Here is a 27,582-nt window from a genome sequence, read left to right on the forward strand (position 1 = left end):
AGTGCAAGCCATTTGTAATTTGCATAGCTTTCCAGCTTAGGGTTTCCGAAGGAAAAAAAACTAATCCGTGTTTCCAATTTAAATTTGAAGTTTCATAACTGATTTTCTTGAAAAGTTGAAAGTTTACGTTTACGAAAGTTTAATTTCTTGAAAGTTTACGCGGCAAGCGGCGCGGCTTTGTCATTTCAACCTTCCACGCGGCAAAAAAGTCAAAAGCTGCCGTGTACGCGGCGCGGCGCAGCGTGGCTTGCATCACTAGTAGGTATGTTATTTGTGATAAAGAAACCGCTGCCCAGCCGCTGTTCTCTGACTTTGTAGTTTAAAATAATTAAGTTGGCAACACCACGAATAATTTTGTAAAATTCTTCTGCAATTGCACAGCAAAACTAGAAATCTAGAATTTCTCAGGGTAATATTTAGGCAGTGGCTATTTGACCGGCTCCGGTCTTTGAATCTGAAACACTATTTGACCGGTCATGACGTCACTGCATAAGCACTTTTTTCTTTTTCTCTTTCAAAGCAAAAGACGAGAAGCGCCGAGATAAGTTCTAAACTCAACACGTATTCTTCAACTCAGTCCGTGGCGCGTGCGATACGTCTCCGGCTGCCAATCTAGAGGGGATGAGTTCGATACCATCCGGAAGCATTCTTTTTTTTCATTTTTTTTTATCTAAATTTTGACCCGAAGCGCATTTATGTGGTCAATTTTTAATTTGAGTAGCCTACAGTCCAAGTTGGTTAATAGTTCTCAAGTATAGTTCTCAAGTTAGTTATATACATACAATACTTCTTTTAAAAGAAATGATAATGGTAAAACCATTTTTTAAAGAAGTATTGTATATAACTAACTTGAGAGAAAAATGTAGGATCGTTCGGCAACAAACGTTCACTTATGACGATCGGAAAATTACCAAGAGAAATTCTCAAATTCCAGCAAATTAAAAAAACTCTAACAGTATTACTCACATTTGAAAAGACATAAAAAATAGGCTGTAGGCTACTCAAATTAAAAATTGACCACAAAAATGCGCTTTGGGTCAAAGTTTAGATAAAAAAAGAATGCTTCCGGATGGTATCAAACTCATCCCCTCTAGATTGGCAGCCGGAGACGTATCGCACGCGCCACGGACTGAGTTGAAGAATACGTGTTGAAGTTAGAACTTATATCGGCGCTTCTCGTCTGTTGCTTTGAAAGAGAAAAAGAAAAAAGCGCTTATGCAGTGACGTCATGACCGGTCAAATAGTGTTTCAGATTCAAAGACCGGAGCCGGTCAAATAGCCACTGCCTAATATTTATGTAGCCTAATAGAAATAATGTTACGCTATTTTTTAGCTTAGTTGTTTGGTCTTTATACTTTACGAATTTACTTTGTGGTGAGCAGCTCTCAGTGCTCTGTATTGTTGGACAAAGTTTAAAGCCTTTTCTAAATGACAGTTTTGACTAGTTAACTCTTCCACCTCTACGCAGTGCACCTTACAAAAATGGAACTAAGAAGATCTGTGAAGCAATTATATAAAACAGTAAGTTAACTTGGTCAGTGAATTCTGATTAACATGTTTGAAAACTGATGAAAGATAAACTGAACGTTCTTAATTTAATGCAAATGTTACTATCCATACAATACAGTACTGTACATTGCTACACTACAGCACTGTGTATGTACAATGCCCATGTCTTGCGTTGTAGTGCAAAATATGCAGTAGCCTAGCCCAGAGTTTTACAACAATACGCTTTTTACTTGATGGTCTGCCATGATAGTACTTGATGGTCTGCCATGGAACACTTGTTGAAAATAACTAGCCTGGCCTACTCCAGTCAAAGAACACTAACTTATGCAATGAAAACTTGTTCTGTATTCCAATTCTAACCTTAGGGTGCTCCAAAGCGTGGCTCATGAGTTAATTTTGGTCTTTCACTAAGTTTTATCCTTGTTATGCAAATTCTATTTCATCAATGTTTGTGATATTGAATTTCGTCAACAAAATCAACTGAGCGTAATGCCGGAGCTTCTAATTTGTATGGGGAAGTCCATAAAATATCTTTGCAATTAAGAAAGTTGATTATAAAGACAGGTGTTGAGATATCTTGACTATACACATTTTTTGTTTTAATTTACAATTGATCTTTAACCCATTTAATTCACCACTATATGAACACTATTTGTTGCACAAAGTACATCAAGACAGTGCATAATTTCTTGTCATGCTCATTGTAGAGTAGCCTCATCAATGGTGGCAGTGGCATTAAAAATATTTTGTTTCGAGTCACTATTGTATCCCATATCTTTGTTCAATATACGATGCATTTGTCCATAAAAAGAAGTCCAAGGGTGTGATCTGGTGACCATACGATTGGCCCATTCTTTCTAATCCATCGGTTTGAAAATGCTTTTTTGAGGAACTGTGGTGGTGCCTGTTACAGTTGCACTTTTTAAGCATGCCATACAGCCTTGTGTAATTTGTAATTGTGTAAAATTTGCACACTGTTAAACATAGTACATAATTCCAACTGTGTGGTAGCAACATGGATTAACTTCATACGAGAATGTGCAAAACTTGTCACATGATCAATGCCTTTTCAAACATTTTTGGTCACCTACTTTTCTCTTCATTGAACACTTACCGGTACCTGTCTTGTTGCCATTGAATGTGAAGGATGCAAAAACTTTTGAATCCTGTCCTGAACCTACAGGATCTGGATCCTGTGAACATCTCTGATCTATCAGAGATGAAACTGCAAAATGGTACGCAAATAGAAAAAGTTTGGGAATCACTGCTTTGTAGAGTCAACTTGGGGATAAGGTTGCAGCTAGATTTTTTTTTTATACCAACCTACAGTAGCTTACCATACAACTCAGATTATTAAATGTTACATAGTGCATGTCACTATGGAACATTCAATATGTTCATTCAGACAAAGAAAACTAAAATTTAATTGTTTAGTTCAGGATAAATTCAGTTTTCTTGCTTCATACACCACCTTACTTCAACGAGTTTTATTTAATGAACAAGAGATGTAAAGCGGAGACGTTGCCATGGGTCTTGACTCTTAGGGGGCAATCACCTTCCAACATTTTATCTTGCCCCCATCCCCCCAAACAAATATGGGTTAACACTTTAATAACACTGTATTACATGTTGAAGTACGTTTCATGAATATTTGGCTGCATTTAGTAGCTATATTTTTAAACAAATTCTTTATTTCAAATATTAAAATGTTTGGCCCCCCAACAGCAACAGTTGTTAAATTTTTGCCGCCCTACACTTTTTTTTCTAGGTACGCCACTGATAACCACTATGAGGTTGAGCATTGTTTTGGTGCGCAACAAGTCATTGAAGTAATAAAACAACTCAGATGTTTCTGCAGTTGCTTATTCGAGCATAAATAGTACTGCAACTGCTGATCGTTCTTTCCTTTGCTTAAAGTAGCCTACTATTGCTGTTAGTTTTTAAGCACTTAGCCTGAATAACTTTTCACTTCAATTGCATTTCCTTAGCTCATCTTCACCGGACGAGAATATCCGAAAGGAAAGATTTACTTTCGAGATCGCTGCCATGCTGTGTTCATAAAAAACAAAGACATCGACGACCCTGTAAAGATTCGTCAAATGATAGCTCAAGGGGAATACGTAGTGAAGGAGCTTGAGGCTTTGTACCGGCTGCGAAAATACAGGACTTTGCGAAAGCGTTACTACAATACAGAAACTTTTGAAGAAACAATTTTGAAAAATATCAAACAGTTTGAAGACTAAGCAAGTGTTTTCTAAAGCGATAGCGGCAAAAAGTGACCCACCAAGCAGAGGATCTGTTGATGAACTACGACAACTAGGCAAATTTGAAACGTGTCATTTTAAGTGGATAGTTGTAAAATTTGGTTGCAGTTTGTGACAAATGAAAACTATTTCAAAACTTGTCTATGAACAAAGTAATATTTCTAATAGTTCCAACTTTGTGTCGACGATCGTCTATGCCAGCGTGGTCCAACTACTTTTGACTTATGGGCCACTTTACAAAAACGTGACAACTTGCGGGCCATTTCCAATAAAATGATAGCGAGTGCGTAATCGAAATTGTTAAACAATAGCAAATAGAAATTTATTGCAAATCTCTATCAGTGAGATGCCTGTGGTCGAGGTTTCTCTGATACTATCGTTTCTACATCAATTTCAATGTATGTTAGTGCGATAGGAAGTTGGAGACTATCTTCCAGTGTTTCGTCTATTATTTGATTTCTGTTTTTAGACTTGACTTGCTTCATTCTAGAAAATGTACTTTCAGACATGTGTGTGCTTCCAAACATTGAGTGCATTTTTAATGCAATATTTTTCAGTTTGGGAAACTTATCCTTGCTGACTACTTTCCAGAAGCACTCTGAGCTTTCATTTTTCCTTGACAGCAAGAATTGGTTGCACTGAAGCTCGGAGAGTTCGAGCTGAAGTTCTGGTAGCTGTGTTTCCACATTAACATCCATAAGATTTTTATACAAATGGAGATTAGGTTTTAATCTGTCAAAATCTTTAAATATATTCTCAAATTCACAAGATAAATCCTTATTATCTTTCACAAAACGGGAGCATTCCGCTTCATAATCATCTACCACAAGTGCATGCAAAGAATCAAAGGGTTTTTTGTTTTGTTTGTCGTATCCAGGCTTACACCTGGTGGTTGAAGATTTAGATTAAGTGGACGGGAAGGCAAGGAAGCCAATCTTCGTGTCCACCTTCAGGCATGCCTTCAAGTGTCCTGCCACAGACACAGCCGCATGTCGAACCGGCGCCCTTTCGATTGCCGTTCCAGTGTTCTCATCACTCGGCTATGCGGCCGACAAGCAATCAAAGGGTGAAAGATCGTTACTTTTCAAGCATATAGCAAAAAGGCGCAGTTTCCTCTGGAATGCTTTAATGTGTCCAACTAAATGTGAAATAGTTTGCTTTCGCCCCTGCAAATTTAGGTTTAACACATTCAAGTGCATTGTCATGTCTGTAAGGAAAGCAAGATTGCACAGGAAGTTTTTGTCGCATAACTGAGTTTGGTGCATTTGTGTTTCACCCAATTGTTCTGTTTGAAGAAATGATTGTATTTCCTTCCGAAGACCAAAGAAATGTTGCAGTATTTTTCCAGCACTAAGCCACCTGACATTTGTATAAAGTGGTAAATCACTGAATTCTGCATTTAACTCTTCTAGAAACGTAACGAAAGGTTGAAACAGTATAGGCCCTGCTGTCTACGAATTTGAATTAAATTTTTGACACTTTTTATTCAAATGCTATACTTGTTCTAATTGAAATTACCTTCTGTAACATAAATACAAATTAAATCAATACTGTGAAAGCGCGCGGGCCTGTAGTTGGACCACGCTGGTCTAAAAACTTTTTATATTTGTCTTATTTTTGTTTCTATTTAATTATATTTTAACAAATGGTTTCATTTTAATGTAATATTTACAATAGATGTGGGGTCTGTTCAAACGTTAATTGATGAACAGTGAACACCCCTTTGGGCGGTTAACAGAAGTGTCATATCGCGTGGAAAACGTATTTTTCGCATTAGATTGGGAAAGAATATTAATATGTATGCTGTATAGGCACAAAAAACATTAGCATTTAGTGTGTGGAGAGTGTCAACCGTGTTTTGAAACACTCGAATAAAGATTGGAAAAACATGATTAATTTTTAGTCACTGAAACCGGCAAATTATATTGCACTGCATGGCAGTCCGTGCAACCCAAAGGTGAAGTCTGTAAATTAATTCCAGAGGTAACCGCCAGAAATGAAACTCATTCACGCTTTTATATAGTTTTTAGTGGGGACATCGAACCCATAATATGGGTTTTCTTTCGACCTTAGCACAATGCGAGTGCCTCCCCTATGAACCGGTATAATACCATTTGTGACTAACATGAATGTTTTTGCTTCGGCTTTTCAACTAGACCCATCACAAAATAAGACGCATTTTATTGTCAAAAATATATTGCAACATTCGGCATCAGTGTTATGACAAAGGGAAACCTCCCATTCAAATTGGCGGCCATAGCGAGATTGATGAATCGCATCAACTTGAAGTTTAGTTTCGCCAACTGACATAATCCTGTGCAATTTACTTGATACAATGAGTTGTGACCTGTATCCCAGTCAGCAGAAGTCTCGTGCAAACGTTTTCTTTGTTAGGCAACTTTTGCTATCTGGGATCGAGCACTTTCCAGAGAAGCGCGCACACTTCATTGTCATCCAGGCACAAAATCGAGAACTGACTTGCATTGTTTCTGAGAGCGCGTCCCATTGAGGTTTCACTACGTTCTGGCGGCTTTTATCTCACGCACCAGAAACACAATTGAAGAGTATTGTTAGTTGTCCAATGATTCCAGCCGGCGAATGAGATTGAAATAATGCAGCGACCAACCACAAAGTCAACACGATCGCTCGCTACTGCATCGGCCATGCTTCGAACCATTGCGGCCCAGCACCTTCTCACTGGCTCACGACCATTACGTAGTACCGACGTCACCGCTACGTCACTGTAACGCGTCACGAAGCTGTCCGCAGCATATTAATATTAGAACCGTTCACAGTTGAAGAATCTGGCGCAACCGGGCGGCCGTGAACATCAAGAGCAGTTCTCTTGGCTACAGGAGTGGAGGAGTCCGGATCGTTGCTCCGACTAGAATCGTCCTCGGAAACAGGGGTGGGCGGCATGGAACAGGAAGGACGTTTACCTTCGTGCATCACTTCGAGGGCGGCGGGACAATGTTGACGGGGACCGGGCTCGGGGGTAAAGGTGAAAGTTAGGTTGGTCGGGTAAATGATGCCATCACTGCGGACTAGGTTGATAGGAACCTGAAGGAATATGGATATTATTACAGGTACAGCTACAAATTCATCATCCAAATTTGGTTTTGTCACACTAAAATTATAGCAAACTCTCCTTTAAAAGCTCTTAACTACAATGAAGTTCCGTACTGACCAGATTGACCTTTTTCAAACTAATCGGTCATGCTTGATTAGCCATGACTGACCGTGTGGAGTGCTGACGATTTCTGGAAGTTACCGAACTGTAATTCGCTTTGAATTATTGACATTCCGTATATATGACTTATCACTTCCTTTTTACATTGATTCAACGTCGGCAGACATAAAATTAACTGATTGAGAAATAATTGAACATGTTGCGCTGACCTGGACCGATTCTTTGACCCATTTCCAGCCCTCTCTGAAAGCAGATATATCCGGCACCACACAGAGCAAGCCCTCCTCACATCGATACATGGTTTCAGCTTCCACGTCACCGAACCAAACCTTGAGGTTTGAGCTGAAGTTTTCGCCGTTCACTTCCAACATTGCGACATCTCCACCGCCGTTCAACTGCAAATAAACAATTTCTGAAAGGTTTCAACCAAAAAAGCTTCGCACCTAATTCTTCAGCTAATTTAGCTAGCGGCTGTTTTAATCAATGGATGAAGTGTTAGCCCTGACTCGATAGATGCGGGTTCGATCCGTAATTAGATCATACCAAAATAAAAAAAACATATAACAACATAGGCGTCGATTTTTTCTAAGAAGAGAGGAATTCTGGGTGGGCGAGAGTTTTCAAACAGATTTCATTGAATGTGTATGTTTGCAAATTCGCAATGGTTCGGTCTTCGAAATGAGCATATTTTTACTTCGGCAAAAACTTTGCCGAGGTCAAACGGCAAAATTTGAAATTGCCTCGGCAATTACTGTGAATATTTAGTAGGAAAAGATTGTACTAAAACATGTAAAACGAGAAGCGAAAAATGTACTAGAGTGGTCTATTACGAACGCATTGTTTGATTTGTTGTGATGTAATAATACCAAAAGTAGTGATAAAGGGAGCAGCGCCATACGCACGCTGTTACGGTAATTCACGTAAAAAAACTCACGGAAAGGGGAAAGTAAGTTAATTTTGGGTTGATTCAACGTTCGAGTCAGCACAAATCGATTTAATTTTTCCGGCGGGTCGTATTGCGTAACAACAATGCCCAATAAGAAATTTAGGTTTGTTTTACTTTAATTCGACATCTAGCGACGTTGATTTATAAAATAATGTTAATTGCTCAACCAGGTAGGCTACAGGTAACATATTAATAGCTCCCTGCGAGAAGATCGCCTCGATTTATGTAAGCTTATATTTATAAGTCAACATAATTTCGGCACAATTGGGACACTGCGAGCAACACAAAGTCTGTTTGATGAACTAGTCAGAATCGGTATCATCAGATGCCGTATCTGCTGGACGAGATAACGGAAAGCGCGGCACAACAAGGAGTAGATGCTTACAATAATTTGACGTCTACTGGAGTTAAATCAATGCAAATAGGGTGATATTTTGATAAAAGATTCTCCCAGCTGGGCACGTGCCTAAGCGCCGGCGAAGTAGAAAGTAATCCAAATAAAACATCCAGCAATAGTAAGATTGAATCAACATCCTAGTCTGGTGTAGTCTGAGAAAATTAGTTTTTTTCTTGTAATCTTGTGGTCCTTACAATCACCTCGGCAATTGCCGACGCTAATTTCGAAAAGTGTGGTTAGTCTTTCTCACAAAGACTGCGTTTAGCGTCGCTGCAGCAATTAAGCTTTAGTAGGTTGGATGTTTTCGTTCTTGCATCTTGCGATCTTAAGAGCGCTGCTAAACTAAACAAACTTCTTTTATGTTTTCCTTTGCGACCTAAAAAGCGCGTGACTCGACCTGTTATCTTTATAGTGGCGCCTTCGGATTTGCCGCATTTTGATTTGTAAAAGCGATTGTTTTAGTACGTCTTTACTTTAGTTTGTATCGGTTATTTTATTGTCATGTTCATTATGATGTCATATTTACATTCCCTTTCGCTGACCGGGAACTGAAGTTTGATTGTGACGTAACAAAAGTGAGGCCATTCGGAGAAAAGATCAAATTGCGGACGCAAATTCGGAGAAAAAATCAAACGTGGCTTTCTCTCACCAGGAATTGCTAGCTGCGGCAGTTGCCGTAGCAACAACAATGCAGTGAGTACTGCATTTTTTTCCACGCAGCGTTGTTGCGGAATTGCTTTGTTCTGTCGGATACCTAGCGAGAGACGTAGCCTAAAACAAGAGGTTGCGCTGCAGTTGGTTGGATAGTCCAGCGTTTAAGAAAAACGGAAATAATTGTAACGAACACTTCATAAGTGTCATGAAAACAGGGTGGGCGAAACATATTTTGCCCACCCTGGTTTCACGGCAGGGTGGGCGTCGCCCACCCTGCCCACCCTATTTCGACGCCTATGTATAACAATGACATTGATTTTTCTACTCAGCGATCAGCATTGAGTAAATAAATTTGTCCAAAAAAAAGCCCACTCGATTCAGTTGAAACCGCGTTTTTTATTTATATTTATGAAACCCCGTGAAAATGCTACAAAACCAACATTCTTTTTATTCTTACATTATTTTAAGTGTGCAGATAAATGAGGCATGCAGTACCTGCAGTCGGTGGACACACGGCACGGGAGTGACCGCGTCCGCCGTCGGACCCATTCCGTCACAAAACGTGTATTCCGCTTTATCCGTGCTTATGATGGTCCACGACGCTCCGTCGTTGATCATTTCTTTGTTTGTTTCTTTAGGACAAGGAGTCGCCTGGAAAATATCGATTTAATATGAAATGGCCGGAGAGGAATTAAGTAAATATTGACAAGTTCGCAAATAAAAAACGGCACTCCAAGTCTTTACAACACACACTCGATCAGTCTTAGTGCCTGACGGCATCTGCTTTTCAACCAATCACAGGCTCTTAGCGGATTAACTATTCTGGAGTAGAATAGCAACCACTTTATGCATTGGCAATAGAGGCATTTTTCAACACGAATTCCATTACCATGTTAACATTTTTACGACGCTCCAATACGCCTTTATATCGTGTTTCAACAACATTTAAAAGTAGTAAAACGAAAGAAAAGTATTAATTTGCAGAGAAACAATGTAAAGAAATATGGTTGATTTTGATCAGACATAACAAGCAACTGTTGCAGGGTCACCTGAAATTGAATAATGCGTTCCTGAGACAGGCAGAGATACATTCTTTCAGTGTCTTTGAGGTAAAAGGCGCACTTGTGCAATTGAGAGACTGGATCGTCGGCATCCAAGATGGCCGTCTGTTTGTCAACCTGTCAATGCAAACTGCTGATTGACGGCTGTGAAGGACATTGAAACAGCGCAAACTTGTAAACTTCGTTTCGTAAAGACTGCTTTTGAATTTCAACCGAAATTATCGAAATCTTTCAATTTAATAATGTTTTTCTAACTGTATTGTAATATTTCTTAAAAGTTAAACAGACGTCTTCTATAACCTTACAAAAATATATAGGATGAAAAAAACATTTCCTAGCGGAACAAATATAGTTTTGAGTTTTTCAACTGTGAATTCATAATCACGCTGATCAAAACTGAACCTACTTGAGTTTCTTCGATGTTCGTTTTTTATAATGCCAGCTATAAAATTGTTCGTTTATTAAATCCTAAATTTCTTTCAACTTGGATGGATTTATTAAGCGAACTTTGTTGTTACGGACAGCCCTATTCACTGCGCACTGGGTCCTGCCAAGCCAAGCGTTTAAACGTGCGATACGTAACCAACGAGATGACTTGCTGGTCTTCAAAACATCACCAATGTGGTATTTCACAGCAGCTCATATGAATTAAAGTTTTAATGGGTTTCCTTTAAACTCATTAAATACACAACTCATCAAAACCGCTCCGTATATGTCGAAAAGGGACGTTCGAAGTGACTTGTTATTGCACAGTGCGCGGGGTTTTTTAATTGCATTTGCATAATATGAAATGTTAACATGTTGGTTTCATTTTTAGGATCTGACAAACAACACTCTCTTCTGGCAATAATGAGAAAATCGCTTGTCATCAGGAAGAGAATGTGCCTAATATGGGAGGCTTCCTGCGTGAAGATATTTGGAAACGCGTAAAAGGGAAATTTCAAGATTCAAGACGCTTGAATCGTCTAAGCCGATTTCTTGTGCATTGACGTCGTTCGACGTTGTATCAGTGAAATTAACGGCCGATTTTCGTTTGCGGGATAAGCCAAAGAAATTGCGTTGATGCAGCCACATAGACGTCAATTTGACATGGTATTACATAATGCCACGCACGTCGAACGCGCTTCGTGATTTGGTCAAAACTTTCAAAGCGGCTAAATGAGAAAAAGCGCATGCATGAAAGGAAAATGATCATTGGCAATCGTCATTGTTGTCAAACATTACGCACCTAATTGTCTAACTACGTGTCAGCTAGCCTTTGTCCTGCGCAGTTGCAATTCATATCTAATTATAAATGTCTTCGTGTTTACAAAGTGATCAGAGGAGGTTCTTCAAAAATCAAGCGTTCTTTAATAAAAATGGTGTGAGGAAAAGGATAATGATTGTGCAAAATGTGCAATTCGTTATTACCACACTACCACAGCGAACTCACAGCATCAGGTTAAAACAGGGCATTAATATCTGCATTGTGAAATGATAATAATGCTTTACACCATTGATTAAGTAAGTTTATTTAAGGTTTATACTTTCTAGAATTGTTTGTTAGAATATCTTTCCATCCAAAACCCGGTCCTTTTTATACATTGATTCAACGTATGCAGACGCTTACCTTTCGTATGATGAGTCTTGGTAAAGCCATGCCCGTGTCGGAGCAGACAAGCTTTACCGTCTGGCCGTAATGAATGTAGCCGTCCATTACACTGAACTCCTCCGATTCGGATTCTTCGTCGTCTACTGTAAAATTAAATTTCATTTTCAATCTCCCACACAGCAAAATCCATCATTTTTTACATTGCAAACGTTGAATCAACGTAAAAATGGCGGATTTTCTATCTGCGCTGCCTTTTCTCAACAACGCTTTAATCTTGTCTAAAGATTTTTCTTAGTGACAAAGGTTGCTATTAAATTGGTTGCCAAGAAATGAGACGCTCTCGATAGGTGTCGAACCGACGACATCTCGATTACCGTTCAGATGCTGTTTACCACATGAGAACTGACATTAGGCACAGTACGTGCATACAAACTCCCTGTTTTTATTCCAGTTGAATTACGGTACATAAATTTCGTTGGTCAAGCCAAAACGATATAAATTTACTTGTGAACACTTGCAGAAGAACTTGAGCACTGGACACCCTTTTACATTGATTCAACGTGAGTGGGGGAATTGCATGCCCAGTTAGTCTCGAGTCTAGACGATACTTTCAGACGCGTTGAATCAACACAAAAACACTGAAATTCGATAGTTGGTGCTGTTTCCAATGAGAGAAAATTTTCTCACGCTGATTGGTTAACTAGTTGTTGCCGGGTAGCACAGGACGTGTCATAAATCTGCGGTGCGAGGTGAGAAAATATGTAACTGCAGAACACGTTCATCATGTGGAAAGCGTTTAAAACTATGCCACTTTGTGTTTAATCAACGTCACAATGACATTAAATTGTTGTAATTTCTTTCTTTGAAAAATCATCGTGAATACGCTGCTCGTGTGAACAAACAACAAATTGATGAAGTGGCAAAGCAAACAACTGACGCAGAAAACCGTTTTTTTACATTGATTTAATACCTGCAGACGAAAATATGTGGTCTGCAGACGTTGAATCAATGAAAAAAATGGTTAATTTGCTGTATGGGAACTCACGCAGATGTATGGCGAAGCAACCCCACTGCAAGGAACTGGCGTGAAAGTTCCCTTTCTCCACGTGCAAGTATCTGGTGCTGACCGTTTGTGATCTCAGTCGATTGAACAAGGCAACCTTGGTACCGGAAGCGATGCACACTGTCGGAAACATAAACTGTTTACGAAAATGAAAATTCTAAAAACAGGAATTCCACGATACACAGAAAACTACGCAAGCTGGGCTAGTGGAAAATAGCAATCAAAAACTTACAATCCGCATTTTTCAGCGACTGTTTTTTCTTGGAAGGTTTGCTGATGACTTTAATTCGTTTACTATTAAATTGGCCCACGTCGCTGCGATTTCCATAAAACATTTTCACATTGAGCATGAAGTGCTTGCGTTTGTCCGTGTCAGATATGTACAAGGTCTTGGCAGTACAGAAGTTCTGTGAAAGCAAAATACAAATGCATTTTTCCGCTAAACGATGAACTAATAGTTTCTGTTAGTTTTATTTTAATTCGGAAGTGACATCGTCGATGACGTTAAAAGCGTCTTTTTATGATAATTTCTTTCGAATTATATTTACTGATAATCATAATCAACATTATCTTCGATGACGTCACTAACGATATCTCCGTAACTTCGTTTTTCCTTCCCAAACAGTAAATGCGTCATTTTACATTAATGTAACGTCTGCAGACGCCAGACGTTGAACCAATGTAAAAATGATGGATTTGCTGTCTGAGTTCACGGGTTTAGCGTTTTCAGAAGTGTTTGTTATGATGGTGTTCCAGCCAGCAAAAGTTGCCTTTTTAACATCAACATAATGTCCCCAGACGACGATGTGAAAAGGGCAAATTTCGCACTTCGGGCAGCTCTGAGTGAGAACCATAACCGAAAAGGCCCAATTAAACAACTTTCAATAAAAATAACAATGGTACAACTTGAAAAAATAACAGTTGTTGATAAAGTGGTCCTGTAGAAAAAGCGTCAATAAATGTTTGTAGAAATTAGGGCTTGCTCAAATCAATGTATAGCGGGCATGGAATATTGTCAAGCTTGGAAGTCGGATATTCGAATGAATACAAAGGGTGAGAAAAGGCTTTCCAACTTGGTGGATGGTGGTGAAGTACTTTACAATAAATCAACCATTGACCGAAACCCAACCCGATTTGCAACTTTGACATTCTGTATCTCAAATCTAAAAGAACTACCTTTTGAAGCTGATGTTGTCAAACAAACAGAAAGAAAATGACGTTCATAGCCTATATTTGATGCTGGTGATGACGGGGATCTGAGCACCATATTTTTTCAACAACCCATCATCTCAAAGTGCTCCACAGCACAAAAAGCGACTATATCGAAATGCCGCAACTACCCCATCAGCAAAAACATACTACTGTTACGTGCATATCCTAAACCTCGTCAAAAAGATAACACCGTGCACTCTCTCGCAAGTTTATTCGATAGATTACGCAAAACAGACACAACACGACGTTTCATCACGCTTTGCTTGCTAGAAACAACTAAATTTTCAAGATAACACTGCTATAAATTTTGCCGTTTGTTTTTCAAGGAAGGTGTTGCAGCTTGTGAACATGGATTACACACTAATTTAACATCACACGAAGAAAAGTGCAGAAGTGTTGCAAAATATAAAAAGATAAGCAAACCGAGCGGAGGGTTTGCAATTAGACAGAACAGAAGCAACAAATTTGTAAAAATTAGCGTCACTTGTCGATCGAAGCGCAAATCTGAAGGCGCTTCACAGATTTAAACGGAAGACCACCCAAAAGGCTTCAGCGTTAAAAAAAAACAAGTCAATGCCACGTAAAAAAAAGCAACAAAGCAGGGTTTGGCAGAGCCAGACCGAAGCAAAATATCAGATCCTGAAAAGATTCGAATTCGCGGCAGTATCGGCTTTTTCGCAAGCAAGTTTTTTATCGTCAAGACCGCGTGGGAAAGGAGCTTTTCTCACGAAAATGTTGAATTAAATTCTTGATGCGCAATCAGAACCGGGTGTCAGTTTCAATGCTTGCATATGACCACCGACTCGACTGAACTCACCGAAAAACGTCAATTCAACGTTGAGCAACATCGTGTTTGTCAGATTTAAAAGTTCATTGAAAAAGCACATGTTCTGAAGCAAAGTTACAAATCACGTTCGTGCTGGCATACTGACAAACCGGAAAGTCGCATCTTCGTTCAAGCATGCGCAACTTGCCGCAACAACAGATAGTATTTGACGTAATTAAGGATTAGCGCACGACATTATTACGCACAAGAGCGTCAGTGCGATGCAGGGACTTGGCAGCCGGCAGTGCATGTGCGGTCGGCGTGTCAGGGCGAACAACATTTGAAGAACGCTTATCATTCCCTGGAAGTTTCTTCGCCCACAAGACGGTGCCATATCTGTGCGAAGCTATTAAAACGCGCGTCACAGAGTGAAAGGCAGGAACTTCAGCCACTACCGTTTTTTCCTCAATTATCTCCCATAATCGCGCACGTATTTCCTGAAGTTGCGTCATTAACGTAATTATGATAATGAAAGGAAAGTGTTGATAGCATCCGACTATACACCGGTGCCAGTTCAATTTTCCTCGAATGCGATTTTGGCCATTTTTAAGGACAGTCAAACCAGTTAAGAAATAAACGGCATTGTACAACATGCGACTACGTAATACTATTTTTTTCGGGCAAATTGTGTTTTGTGGAAAAATTTATTTCCTGACCGTCATTGAAATTCAATCGACCAATAAAATTACGTCATTCTGAATTTATGTACATTTGGGTAACGAAAAATATTAAAAAAATTTTCAGCTGAACAAAAGCACAATGCTTATCGTTGACTAGTTTGCATTATCCTTTTATCTTTTGAAAATTCAATTTTTCTATGTCACGCAGATGGATGAACAAATGACAACAATTGGAACTAAAGCGTTTAGTCGCTTCTACCTTTTTTATATCTCTTTGTTGGCATGAGTCGTTTTCGCTGTGATTGTCAACAATAAAAATAAACCGTACTGAAGATAAAGAACGATATCATTAAGCCAGTTAATATTAAAACTGACCTATGACATTTCGAGTTATATAATAATAAATTAATCATATAAAGTAATACTCTCTCACGAACAAGCGGAAATCTCCGTTAGCCAAGTGGGTCCTTTTCAAATTAATTCAACGTCTGCAAATGTTGCATAAATGGAAAAAGACTTAGGAGCTAGCGAAGAACGGCTTGCTTGGTCACAAGCTCGCTCGAGTAATCGCAGAAAACCGAAACAAATACATTGCGTGGTGAGCAAATATCAACGCAAAGAAAATACATTTTTTCAACAATTTATACAGAGAGTTAAGTGTTAATTCTTATTGTACCGTGAACTGCACTCACCTTTCCATCAAGCTGAAGTTGCTGCATATCCTGCTCACTGCTTCCAATCCCGATGAATGTGTGAATTTGTCCGGCCTCTTGACCACTTTCCTCTTCAAAATGATGCTGCTTCTTTTTCCATCCTTCTCCGAGTAGATACATGCATGGGGGAGGACAAAAGAACCTGAGGTCAAACGTACGTTTGTTTTATGCAAAATCTGTTAAAACCTCTTTTCTTCTTTCGTATAAAGAAGTTGCTGAAAAAACCTTTTAAACTTGCTTTACTCACAAAAAGAAAACGTTGAAAATGCCTTGGTGACCAGGCTTCAAGCCTACGATAATCTGTCTTGTTTTAATTCGAGCATCCAAAATTTGTGTTTTGTTTTATTCCAACACAATTTGATGACAGCACAACTATATTGTGGAAAGCGTTTCTACGAAAGGTTTCAAGACATGTGGATTGGATTTTGGCAATCAAGCATTCCAAGCAACATTAAGTGTGTCTTTATCACGTGGAAAGGAAAATAACTTCGCATTGTTGATAAACCTATTTCCGGTGCAAAATCACCAAAATAAAGCTGATGGCAAGCAGCCACTAAGCTATAAACGAAAACTTACATTGGCACATTGTGGTTAAAAGTTAAAGCGACGCCACAAGCAAGAAATCACAAGGTCAATTGCGCAGTCGCGCCAAGGAAGCAATCTTATTGCGTCGTTTCAACGTCTGACGACGTTCAAAAGATCAACACGAGCTTCACCGAGTTGGATTTGTCATTTTGTTGCTTTGATTTTTCTGACTCATTCCAAAACACCACCCTTCTCTTGAGAGCCCAGTGCGAGAACAAAAAATCACATCGCGGTTATTTTACGTCAATACGACGTTGATACTCATCAAACTGTAGGAAAAATGGAGAGTTTTCAGCCAACTAATTAGACCTTCTTTGCATTGATTCAACGTCTGTTAACTTCAAATCAATGCACAAAACGGACCGATTTCCTTACTGGGTCGAGCGTGCACCGGAAATGAAGCCAGATAGAGAAATTGACTATTTCCATGTCGATCAAACGTCGCCGAACAACAAATCTATGTCAATGCGCACGATTTTGTAGCCGAAGCACAACAAACCTTTTTTCGTTTCCATAAGACTTTTGAGCGACCTTCGCGTGAAGAACAACAAGGGTTTGGTCATTTCTTTCTTTCAAATATCTGCGCATCGCTTCTCTGCAATGAAAAAAAAACGTTAATTTTGACAAGTTGTATGTAAGTCATTTTTAATTAGCTCTCCTTTTAACTCGAACTGATCAGGGATGAGATCGTAAAATTCTCACTGTTTTTCAAAAATCGAACACAAGAGCCAAGTGCAGGATTGGACCATTTATGCTGCTGGTATTTTTTATTGAAATCCCAGACGTGAAAATAAAAAGGTCTGTGTGTTGGGGTAGAAATTAAAAAAATAGATTTGCGTTTAAATTTCGTCTGCAAATCAGAAAACGCAAATCCATAACGACGTTGTTTAGTTATTTTTTGTGCCGCCTGTCCATAAACCAATGCAAAAGGGACTGATTGGCTGCCTGGGATATCTGAGTTATCAACCACAATTATGTCAGCTGCCGGAATCTCCCAGATGCTGGATATGAAGCACAATTGAAGAGCAATTATCTCATAAATCATGTTGAACAAAACCGCACCTTCTAATTGTTTCAAGCCCAAAAGAAAAAATGCATTGTAATCAGGAAATAACGACATCGCAGGTCGATATAAGATCCAATTGTTAACAAAGCCAAGAGAAGCAGGCTATATACCAGCTCAGTGGCCGAGTGGTTTCGCCTTCGGCTCCGGTGCTGGTAGATCTGAGATCGAATCCAGGTAGGGTCAAACCGAAGACTTTAAAAACGGTACCGATTGTGTTCTATCCTGCATGGCGCAGTGAGAATGAGTCGGGTAATAATGTGATAACATCGTAAACCTGATATAAATTAAAAATGAGCCCTGTCGCTAAAAGACCTTAGCTGTTGTAGAGCGACAATAAATAAAACCATAACATTATTATTATTAGAAGCAGGCTATGACATTACCCAGACAGGAATTACTCTATTATTTTTTTTCAATGAATCTACTACCATTAGAAAACAACGAACTGTATCACGGAATGATCAGTAAATTTTTGGTACCTGGTCAGCTTTTTCGGAGGCCATTTTTCTCTTGGTGATCTGTAATGTAAAAGATTACGTTCACATTTCATCAAACAGTTAGCAAAAAATAGTCTTACGTTGATTAAAACCAGCTTTATCGTGAACATACGGTTATATTGTTTCCTCACAATGAGGCCGTAAGAGAACGGTCGTTTGAATAATTGACTACAATATTCTTTACAGAATGTTGTTTTTGAAATCCCAGGACTTCTCCGTGGCTGCACAAGCTTAGAATTAATACTGACACTAGTTCCCATCTTCCTGATTTTCGCTTTTATTTTGGAAAACATTGTGTCGTATTAATCATGTTTTTGTGGAATTACAGCGTTTCAGGCCACTTTAGCAACAGTACATTTCGGTTTTGTGCCACATCTAAAGTCACATACACAACGTTCGTACTGAACTCGATATCACACCAACAGTCCAACATAATTTCACTGAAATCACGATGATATTGTTCACTAGAGACCTTGTGTAAATTTTTTTATATCCCAACTGCTTTAAAAAAAACAACAGGCAGCGACATGCTTGAAGCTTTTGGTATGATTCTACCGGGAATCGACCACAGGTCGATACCCCTGTCAACAAACCAGTCCTTTTTACATGGATCAGAATACGATAAATCAATGTAAATATGAATTGATTAGCTGGCTATGTAGAAATAGTGGCTGGGCTTGGTGGGCCATTTACTGAATTTCATCATCATCTCCGATCCGAAGGTTAGCTGTCATTTGCTTCCACAGGTCAGGTTCTTCCGCTACTCTTTTTGCAGCTCCGATGCTTGACAAGTTAGCCCCCTGTTTTACATCATCTCCCCAAGTTCGTCTCCTTCTTCCCTTGCACCTCTTTCCTTCCACCATACCTTCAATAACCAATCGATGTAGCTGTCCTGTCGATCATCTCAAAATATGTCCCGCAAATTTCATCTTTTGTTTTGCTAAGTCGTTTGCCCATCTATCTTGCACTCCAATTCTTTTCCTAATTGCTTCGTTTGTAATGTGTTTTTATATGATATACATACTTTTAGTATTCTTCTGTAGCACCAGAGTTAAAAAGCATTAATTTTTTTGTGGATTTCTTTGCTGTAGGTCCAACTTTCACTTCCACATGACTTAACTTCGTTAAATGAAAACTTTTCATGGCTTGCAGTGGCTTCAAACCCTGACGATCGAAACGTTTAATAGATATACTGGTCGAAAGATATTTGTGGTAAACAAAAAACAAGTGGAAACAATTTCGAAGGAAAATCATTCTGCAGCAAATTCATTCTATTTTACATTGGTTCAACGTTTTCACATATAACATGTCGTCATCTGCAGGCGTCGAATCGATGTAAAAAAGGAAGGATTTGCTAACTGAGATAAGACACTTTTTGCTTTATTTGACAACAATGATGACAAGATTCATCGACAAATCAACAAGAAAATGCAATGAAACCAGGTTGCTTCATCAAAAGTTTCTATGAACTTTAAGGAGGTTTGATAAATTGTGTTTGTATCTGGAAATGAATTTCGCTGACGCCGCGCCATTTTGTCAATCTATTTGTGCTGGTTTATTATGTCTCTTGCATTTCTTATCTCCACTTCCGCCATAATTTGGCACAGAGGAGGTTCTGCAAGAAGGCAATTTAAATGAGTTGTCTCACCATTTGATGAAAATCAATATTGTAAAGCGGGAATTTATCACTGAATGATATTTACAGCTTAAAAAAGGAGCTGCAGAGTTTTGTTTTGATCAATCCAATGCCTACCTTAGCTTACAAGCGCTAAAAAGTATTTTTTTAAGTTTTGCCGGTTCGCAGGAAATTCACCACCGTGGAGAAGTGCGATGAACCGAATCAAAAAGTAAATTGAAAGGCCCGGATTAACAAGGTTTTAGCCAAATACTGTTTGCCATTCAACAATTTTTCCGCTAATAAAAATAAATGTGAATTTAAAGCAAATGAGAATTTTCCAAATGTTCTCGTTGTGAACGCCCTTGCTTGCTTTGACCTAGTTTCAACAAAAAAACACATAACATTTTCATCGTGTTGGCCTTACGCTTTTCCATTAACAAGCCACATTTTCCACATCAGCGCAGTTCAAGTATGCAGAGGCTGTTGTCGCTGTATCATGATGCAGCTAACGTCTTTCATCAGATGCAAAGAATAATAACAAACGGGTTTTGACACGGCTCGTGTGCCACGTTCAGTTGAAACAAAAACAGCTCAGCTTGCAAAAAAATGTCCTTTTTCACAAAGTTTCGACGTCGCCAGACGCTGAAACAATGCAAAAGTGACAACGTTTGAAAGCTGGGACAAACCAGAAACGAAGAAACCACACAGTTACACAATGTTTACTCAGATGAGCCTTAAACGGGTTAAACGCACGCTTCTGGCGCCCGTTTCCCGCTCGAAAACGCAGACACACTTTAAGAACAGGCATTAAAAAACTAACTATTGCCTTGACAAACAGCTCCTCACCGATATAATCACGATGGATGAGGTTGTTTGAAAACAGGCTTCAGCCACTCAAAATTTCATGCATGAAGTGATGGATGAGAATAAATGAGGAAATGTGTACTTTTTCCACTCACAAAATAACAAAAGATAAATGCACTTGAATGGGTACATTAGGCTGCGCTGTCAAAGTACAACATCTCTGAGACTCGGACCAAAAACGATTCTAGCAGGTTTCTCAAAATTTAATGCACTTAGATAAACCACAGCGAAAGTATTTTATAAAACCACAGACAATGTACCACTTGTACCAGATAGCCTACCCTGAATTGGCTTTAGTTTACTATAACCACAGCGTGTGGATTGGTTGTTTGGGGCGAGATCGGAAACCATTTGTTTCCGAGCTATAAAAAGCCATCTTTTTTTGCATTGATTGATCGTATAAAGACGTCAACTCAATGTATGAAGTCCATTTTTTTTATCCGGACCATGCCCATATTGAAGTATTGTGGTTATCGGTGCTCCACACCTCAAGATGCAACATGTGTCAAAAAACAACAATTTTCGCAACAAGCCATTTTATTTTCTCAATCAAAAGCTTAGAAAGAAGAGAAGCGTGAGACAGTTGCAAGCCACAAAATTATTCAATGAAACGCTGACAAAGGCTTTCAAGTGACCACGTCTGATAGTGCGACACATCAGTTGTTTTCCTGGCTGCATAGTGCGACACATCAGTTGTTTTCCTGGCTGCAGAGTGCAGATGCACCCTAAAAGCGGAAACTACGTTGATAGCATGTTACTGTATTATCGAGGCTGGTCGACTTCTACAACTTCAAAAATATCACAAAACAATGACTTCTAATCTATAGCTCAAGCCTTCGCAGTTTTCCTTCAGCGCTCAAAAAAATATTTACGCTATGAAGTGCAATGTACAAATTGGAGAATTGAAAAAACACACGTTTCATGCGATTACTTTGTCATAAAAAAACTCCTCGCCATTTGACATCACGCGAACAATATTTTTGTTGAAGAGCTTGAAAATCTATTCTGAGCGTTTTGCACTAAATGATGTTATCAACTTGAGCTGTTTTCACAAACGATGTCTCAACATTCTCACATTCTTGCCAGTAATTTGATTGCAAAAAGTTTGTTAGAATAGGGGGCGGACAACCAAACGGGGCAAGGCTCTGTACTGGACCAGGAGATAGCTTGGTTGGGTCGTATAAAAAAATTGAAGTACGGTATCTCTATGGATTTTAGACAGATTTGCATTAAATTTGTATGCAGTGTCGTTCATCTGTTTGCAATATTCATCCGCCACACTTTGATGTGCGATCGATGGATATGACAACTACTATGTTCTAACTGATTCATAATGCACATAGCCTAGGTTGCCCACCCCTTGGGTCAGAGAAGCGCGGGAACATCAGAACAAAGCAGGCCACATATCTTCATGCTAATAAGCGCTAACTGTCCGGTATCAAGTGACAAAATGAAAGGCAAAGTAAAAGTAAACGACCTCAATGTTACGGACGGAATGCTTTGAACATTGGCAATCATGAATGGCAACCATCACCCTTCAAGGGGTAAAGACTTTGAAGCGCTTCAAAACAAAAGAAATACGATTAAAGTAAATGAAAGACGATTAACTCGGATTACCACAACACGATACGGTAGGACGGAAAAATGCAAACTGAAGTTCATAGGCGCCATAAACAATTCGCTGACGAACGAAACGAGGCACTATCGTACACAAGACAAAGGTTATATTAGTCGCAATTAAAAAAATGTTATACAAAATCAAACAACGCGGTAAAAATTGGTAAGAACATCTTTCGATCCTTTTTATGTTTTATTTTTGACAGGATTACCGTCCAGCAATTTTCTGAAGAAAATAGAGTACTAAAGACAACACGTAGATTTTTTGGCTTTCGCTTGGATGTTGATAAATTTGTCTTGACCACAGTGTTCATCTTAAGTCGAAAAGCCAAAATCTTCTACTACTGTCAGCAAATGTTTCGGCAATCACGCAATACATTTGCTGCAGTGGACAAATTTTCGTCGGAGACTATACACAAATTTGCAGATGAATTGCGTAAAATGCTTTGTTCTACATTGCTTACTGCGTTCACTTGAAATAAAGAAAATGCTTTGTAAATTTGAGGTTTTGACATCTATGATTTGCAAAAATAAATAAATCAACACAATTTTGCAATATACTTACTTCGTTTCCGACAAGTAACTAGAAAACAATATTGAACTATCGTCGAAATAACAGTGCTTACAAGCACAAAAAATTGATTAGTACATTATGCTGTTAACAGGTGAATTAAGTAGCTTTAATTTGGTGAAACGGAGAGTTAGATAACGAACATTTCGTAGGTTTCCTGAGCGCATACAAACCAGTAAAAGTTTCGAAGGTTGTGCTTTTCAAATTTCCGCATTACTTTGACGTTGAAAAAAGTTAAAGTGACATTTCTAAAGCAAAATTTTTTTCTCCAACTTGGGGTAAGAAACGAAGGCAAAACAGGAAGAAGTGATCTTGCCTTGAATTGACAAATTGCTCAATCAGAAGGCAAATCTTTACAACAACATCCGCTTCCATAGCAATGCGAGTTATTTCTACACTTCTACGGATAATCCTGAATTTTCAGCGCGAACAAACAACAGTATGTTTTTTGTAAGTGGGATCACATAGGACAACACTTCAATGATAAAGTATCTGATACATTCATTTCCAGTTTTCCCACAAGCAACGTCATGGATTCTCACCACAAACACAATTCATAAAACTAAAAGCGACGCAACCTGCAAACGGTTCCCATAACCAAAAGCAATCATTTAAGGTATGCCAGGATTTCCTTTAATCAAAAGATGTAGAGGCCATTATACATGAGATTACTGTCCAGATGCTTTGGAAAGCCATGGAAAAGGAACATTAGATTGGGTATCTTTCTATTTACTTGTCGGAAGTGGTCACGTAATAAGGTCCTATTGTGTGTTTGTTAGGTGTCTCTTTGTCCAAACAATGCGAATAGCTATGGCGATAGAAAGTGAGAAGCTTCCTTGTGACCCAGCAAACAACTATACTGTTCAAGTCACCATCCGTCAGATACAACAAGCTGATGTGAACTGAAACCTGAAGCCGAGGCAACGTAACAAGGCAACGCATATCGAGCGTGGGAATGTTCATTACAAAACGTACTGGGGCCTGTTTTTGTCTGCTGGTGAATAGAGTAATTACACGGCGACCAGGTCAACAAGTAAACACATTGATACAGCCTTCGCTGTTGTCATCAGAAAGGCAAAATATTTTTAGTTTAATGATTTTAGAAATGTGGAACGTTTATTTTTGGTAACTGGTTCACAATTTTTCTCACTTCAATTGGCAACAAGACAGAAACGCTGACTTCGCTCTTTAACCACAAACAGCTGAAAAACTTGGACACACGCAAGGCATTGGGTGCTTGTTTGAAACATTGCTGATGCTTGCTACGGAAAGTGGTGAGTGTAAATCAGTGACTTTTCCAGTTGTTGTAAATCCTTGGCACACCATGGATTATATCTACGTATTTGGTTACAAGGTAGAGGACCAGACAACTAGAAAGTTTTTGTAGAACAGGGATAGTACAGCAAATTAATCAAACATTAACTAATTAGTCAATGCTCCAAGAGCAATATGAGAAAATACTGCGGGATTGTAAAACTGTTCCCAGGTTTCTACAAGTTCCAGCACCACAAAATGAAATTTTAGAAGGCGGGAGTAAGTACAGAAAATAGAATGGCAGGTGAGAGAAATAAATGGAGCGTTGTGTAAAATGCGTGAAAGTGAGTGTTCCCTGGGGCATTTCGTTGTGTTTGCAGTTGCTTGAACGGGTGGATAGAATAGCGCTGAAATAACTTAACCACGAAACGCGTTTGTTTAAATAGAGAGAACGTATCCACGAGTGTGAGGGGTTGAATCACCACAAGCACGCGTAACAACTCAAAAACATGATAAAGAAATAAAAGAGAACTCAAGAGAAGCCAACGCATCGGTGCTCTGCCATTCCTGTTTGTGACCACAACTGAGTAAAAGTAATAGAATTTTATAGTCTTCGTAACAATAAAGAAACATATTTGAAAAAAGAGATAGAAACAGAGGAGCAAGTTCCCACACTTGGTTTTCTCTGTGCTTTGCACTAATAATAGCTAAAGTGATGGTGGGAAAACCGTCCCTTTTTTTCCCACGATGTTGTATCCTACTGTCTCAACCAACAAAAATCACCGTTGTAACATAAAGTTACCAGTTAAAGACGTTCGAATGATGTACAAATGGCAACTTCACAAGGTGGATTGTTCTTGCAAAAAATAAACTGCCAATTTTAGCTTCAAACAAAAAAATTGAAGTTTTCACGATCCAATAAGTCAGATATAGTTTTAAAATTTGATCGATTTTATTTTTAATCTTCTGTCAATACAACCTCGAACATCAGCACAATTTGTCAATGCGACATAAGCTGAATAAATCTTATATTTTTCAATATTTTCGCATATAATCTTGCAAAAGAGCAACAGTAAAAAACTTAACAACGGCCGAAACGAAAAAGAACGTTTCAGAATACAACAGCCAAAAACATGTGGTTGAAAAACTGGTGTATTGTAAAAAACGTTTCAAAAAATTTGACATCATTGTACACTTGTACAGCCTTGTAACTTCGCCAATTATCGTTTATACGATCTCAAATTTTAACAGTCTGTACAGATACAACATAAATTTTATCTTTTAATTTTCATGCGTTTTTCTTTTTAGATGTAGACATGCCATACAATTGCGTAGAAAAAGCATTTTGTGTACTGGAGTATGCTAGAACACAGTCGAATAAAATTGTGTAGCGTGCACTTGCGCAACGATTTGGAAGAAAAGGGCCAAATCCTTTTACTCTGCACAAGCAACCTTCTTGTTCAAACTTTTTATGCCATGTTCAAATCTGCTTTTCATCTGGTCCTTTTCTTCCAAAGCGTTGTTAATCTTCAATGTTTTCTCAGTGGAAGCAGAGCACAAAAATTTAAGAAAGCACAACTGTTTCTGCAATACGTTATAACTCATTCGACTATAAGCCACAAACATTTAAAACTTTGTACTTCTCAAAATAAACACTAACTATTGCAGTTGATCAGGGCGCATGTTCAAATAATAGCAGGTGGGTAGTATGGTTATAAAGGACGTCAACATTGTCTGCAAACGGCAACCACCTACCCACAAAATAACTCAAATTGATCTGGAATGAAGACATTTCAAACCACCAACACTATTGCACAAAAAATGGTTTCTTTGGGTCACAAAAAAAAACAATGCTAGTTAATCCATTCCACAGATAAAGTACCATACATTGGCTATTTTCAGACACTAATAATTAGCAGAGAGCTTTATCCAGTTTATGTTTGTAGGTGCCCTGAAAGAAGATGATCTGACATGCCATAAATTATATCGCCTTTAATCACTTTATTACTGCTCTCGCAAAAGCGGCTTTTACCGGGCATTGTCTACACTCCATAACATCATGGCTGGCTATACAAGGAGCTAAAGAAAAGCACACAATGATAGTGATACAGTGGCAAATACCCGGTCAACCGCGTGGGAAAGAAAACAGATTCTCACGAGCATAAATCAGATAACAATTTGACTCACCAGCTACAGTGCTACACCACATTTATGATAGCACAGTACAACATCACACAAGGCTACGTTAACATACTTTAGTCATTTTTTGTGATTGGGATGGCAGATTTGAATATTGGGTATTTGGTAATCAAAAACTATATACACGAATTGTAAAAAGACAATAGTAATAGCTTGAAGGAAAATAAAGACAAACGTCCCACTACTCAAGTCAACCCAAGTCAAAAAATGCAAACGACTATGGGTGTGGTTCACTACACCATGATGTACCTATTTTGCATCATAGATAGTTCCACTGATACAAGTCCGCACACTCCAATTTACATTTAAAACTAGCTAAATTTTAAATAAGCAAACCAAAATTAACAAATTGAATACAGTAGAATCTTTGTTGTGGTTTTTAAATTCTTGCTGCTAAACAGGCAATTTCGACTCTGCTGAAATAACTTCACTCAGAAATGCTCTATTTAATCCCAGTGGAGCAATAAGAATGCATATGACTTTAACTTTTCCAGCCATTTAAATGTTCTTCTCTGGGGAATGTAAGCTAGGCTACTGAGAGATAGTCAAAGCAATAACCCACTTTATTGTGGCTTTCAACATCTTACTACAGTAGCTATCCTAACCATGAAAAAAAACATAAAAAAAACAATCACGATAAAAAAACAAAAACGTTTAGTATTAAATAAACTGTACCATGCTATGGATGTTACCAGATACACCTATTTTTTGAAAAATTATTATATAAAACAGCGCAAAGTTGTCATTTGAAGTTGACATCTAAACAAATGCAACAAAATAAAATCAGAAGTAGCAAAGTGTCAAAAAGATGCAATGTACCTATAAGTTGCCAGAATGTTTGTTTCATTAGCAGCTCCATTCACTTCTTTACTGGAAGATCCCACGTCCTCTTGACTATGTCTGGCATTGGCCAATGTTTGGGATGTTCCAATATGGCCATACATCATATGCTTTTTCATTGAATTGATTGCTTAATTTTTTACGTAAATTTAAAAGTTATGAAAACTGCACATTACAGATATGCTGCAGAAAGGAACGATAAAGTTAATTAATCAACAATTGGGTTTGTACTAAGCTGTGTGCTTTCAAAAGGACAAAAGTTTTGTTTTTATATAGCTGAATCAGTAGCCTTGAAGATTCATGCTAAAGTAGCCTTTAACTAACTTCTCATGTACATTATGGCACTAAACTTTGATATATCGTTTCAGCTTCTCTCTACACCTTTAACAATGCACCTCGCCAATGGTTAAAACATTACTAAATTT

At 38.5% G+C, this 27,582-nt stretch overlaps 2 protein-coding genes across 2 annotated transcripts; one reads left to right on the forward strand and one right to left on the reverse strand.

Moving 5' to 3' along the window:
• The first annotated feature begins 1,380 nt into the window (after positions 1-1,380).
• LOC145779410 (LYR motif-containing protein 5B-like) lies at positions 1,381-5,941 on the forward strand. The gene is made up of 2 exons (XM_082590996.1): positions 1,381-1,521; positions 3,498-5,941. Exons 1-2 carry the CDS (start codon positions 1,483-1,485, stop codon positions 3,750-3,752), a joined length of 294 nt encoding a protein of 97 aa, XP_082447122.1. The 5' UTR covers positions 1,381-1,482; the 3' UTR covers positions 3,753-5,941.
• Positions 5,942-5,954: 13 nt separating this feature from the next.
• Positions 5,955-27,335, reverse strand: LOC145779409 (suppressor of hairless homolog). Its single transcript, XM_082590995.1, has 11 exons — positions 27,137-27,335; positions 18,177-18,215; positions 17,131-17,226; positions 16,026-16,188; positions 12,908-13,082; positions 12,658-12,795; positions 11,631-11,755; positions 10,010-10,138; positions 9,456-9,611; positions 7,173-7,358; positions 5,955-6,833 (listed from the first exon to the last, which is right to left on the reverse strand). Exons 1-11 carry the CDS (start codon positions 27,274-27,276, stop codon positions 6,525-6,527), a joined length of 1,656 nt encoding a protein of 551 aa, XP_082447121.1. The 5' UTR covers positions 27,277-27,335; the 3' UTR covers positions 5,955-6,524.
• Positions 27,336-27,582: the final 247 nt, after the last annotated feature.

Source organism: Aplidium turbinatum, chromosome 11 (assembly GCF_918807975.1).
Source record: "Aplidium turbinatum chromosome 11, kaAplTurb1.1, whole genome shotgun sequence".
In the NCBI taxonomy this organism is placed as follows: Eukaryota; Metazoa; Chordata; class Ascidiacea; order Aplousobranchia; family Polyclinidae; genus Aplidium; species Aplidium turbinatum.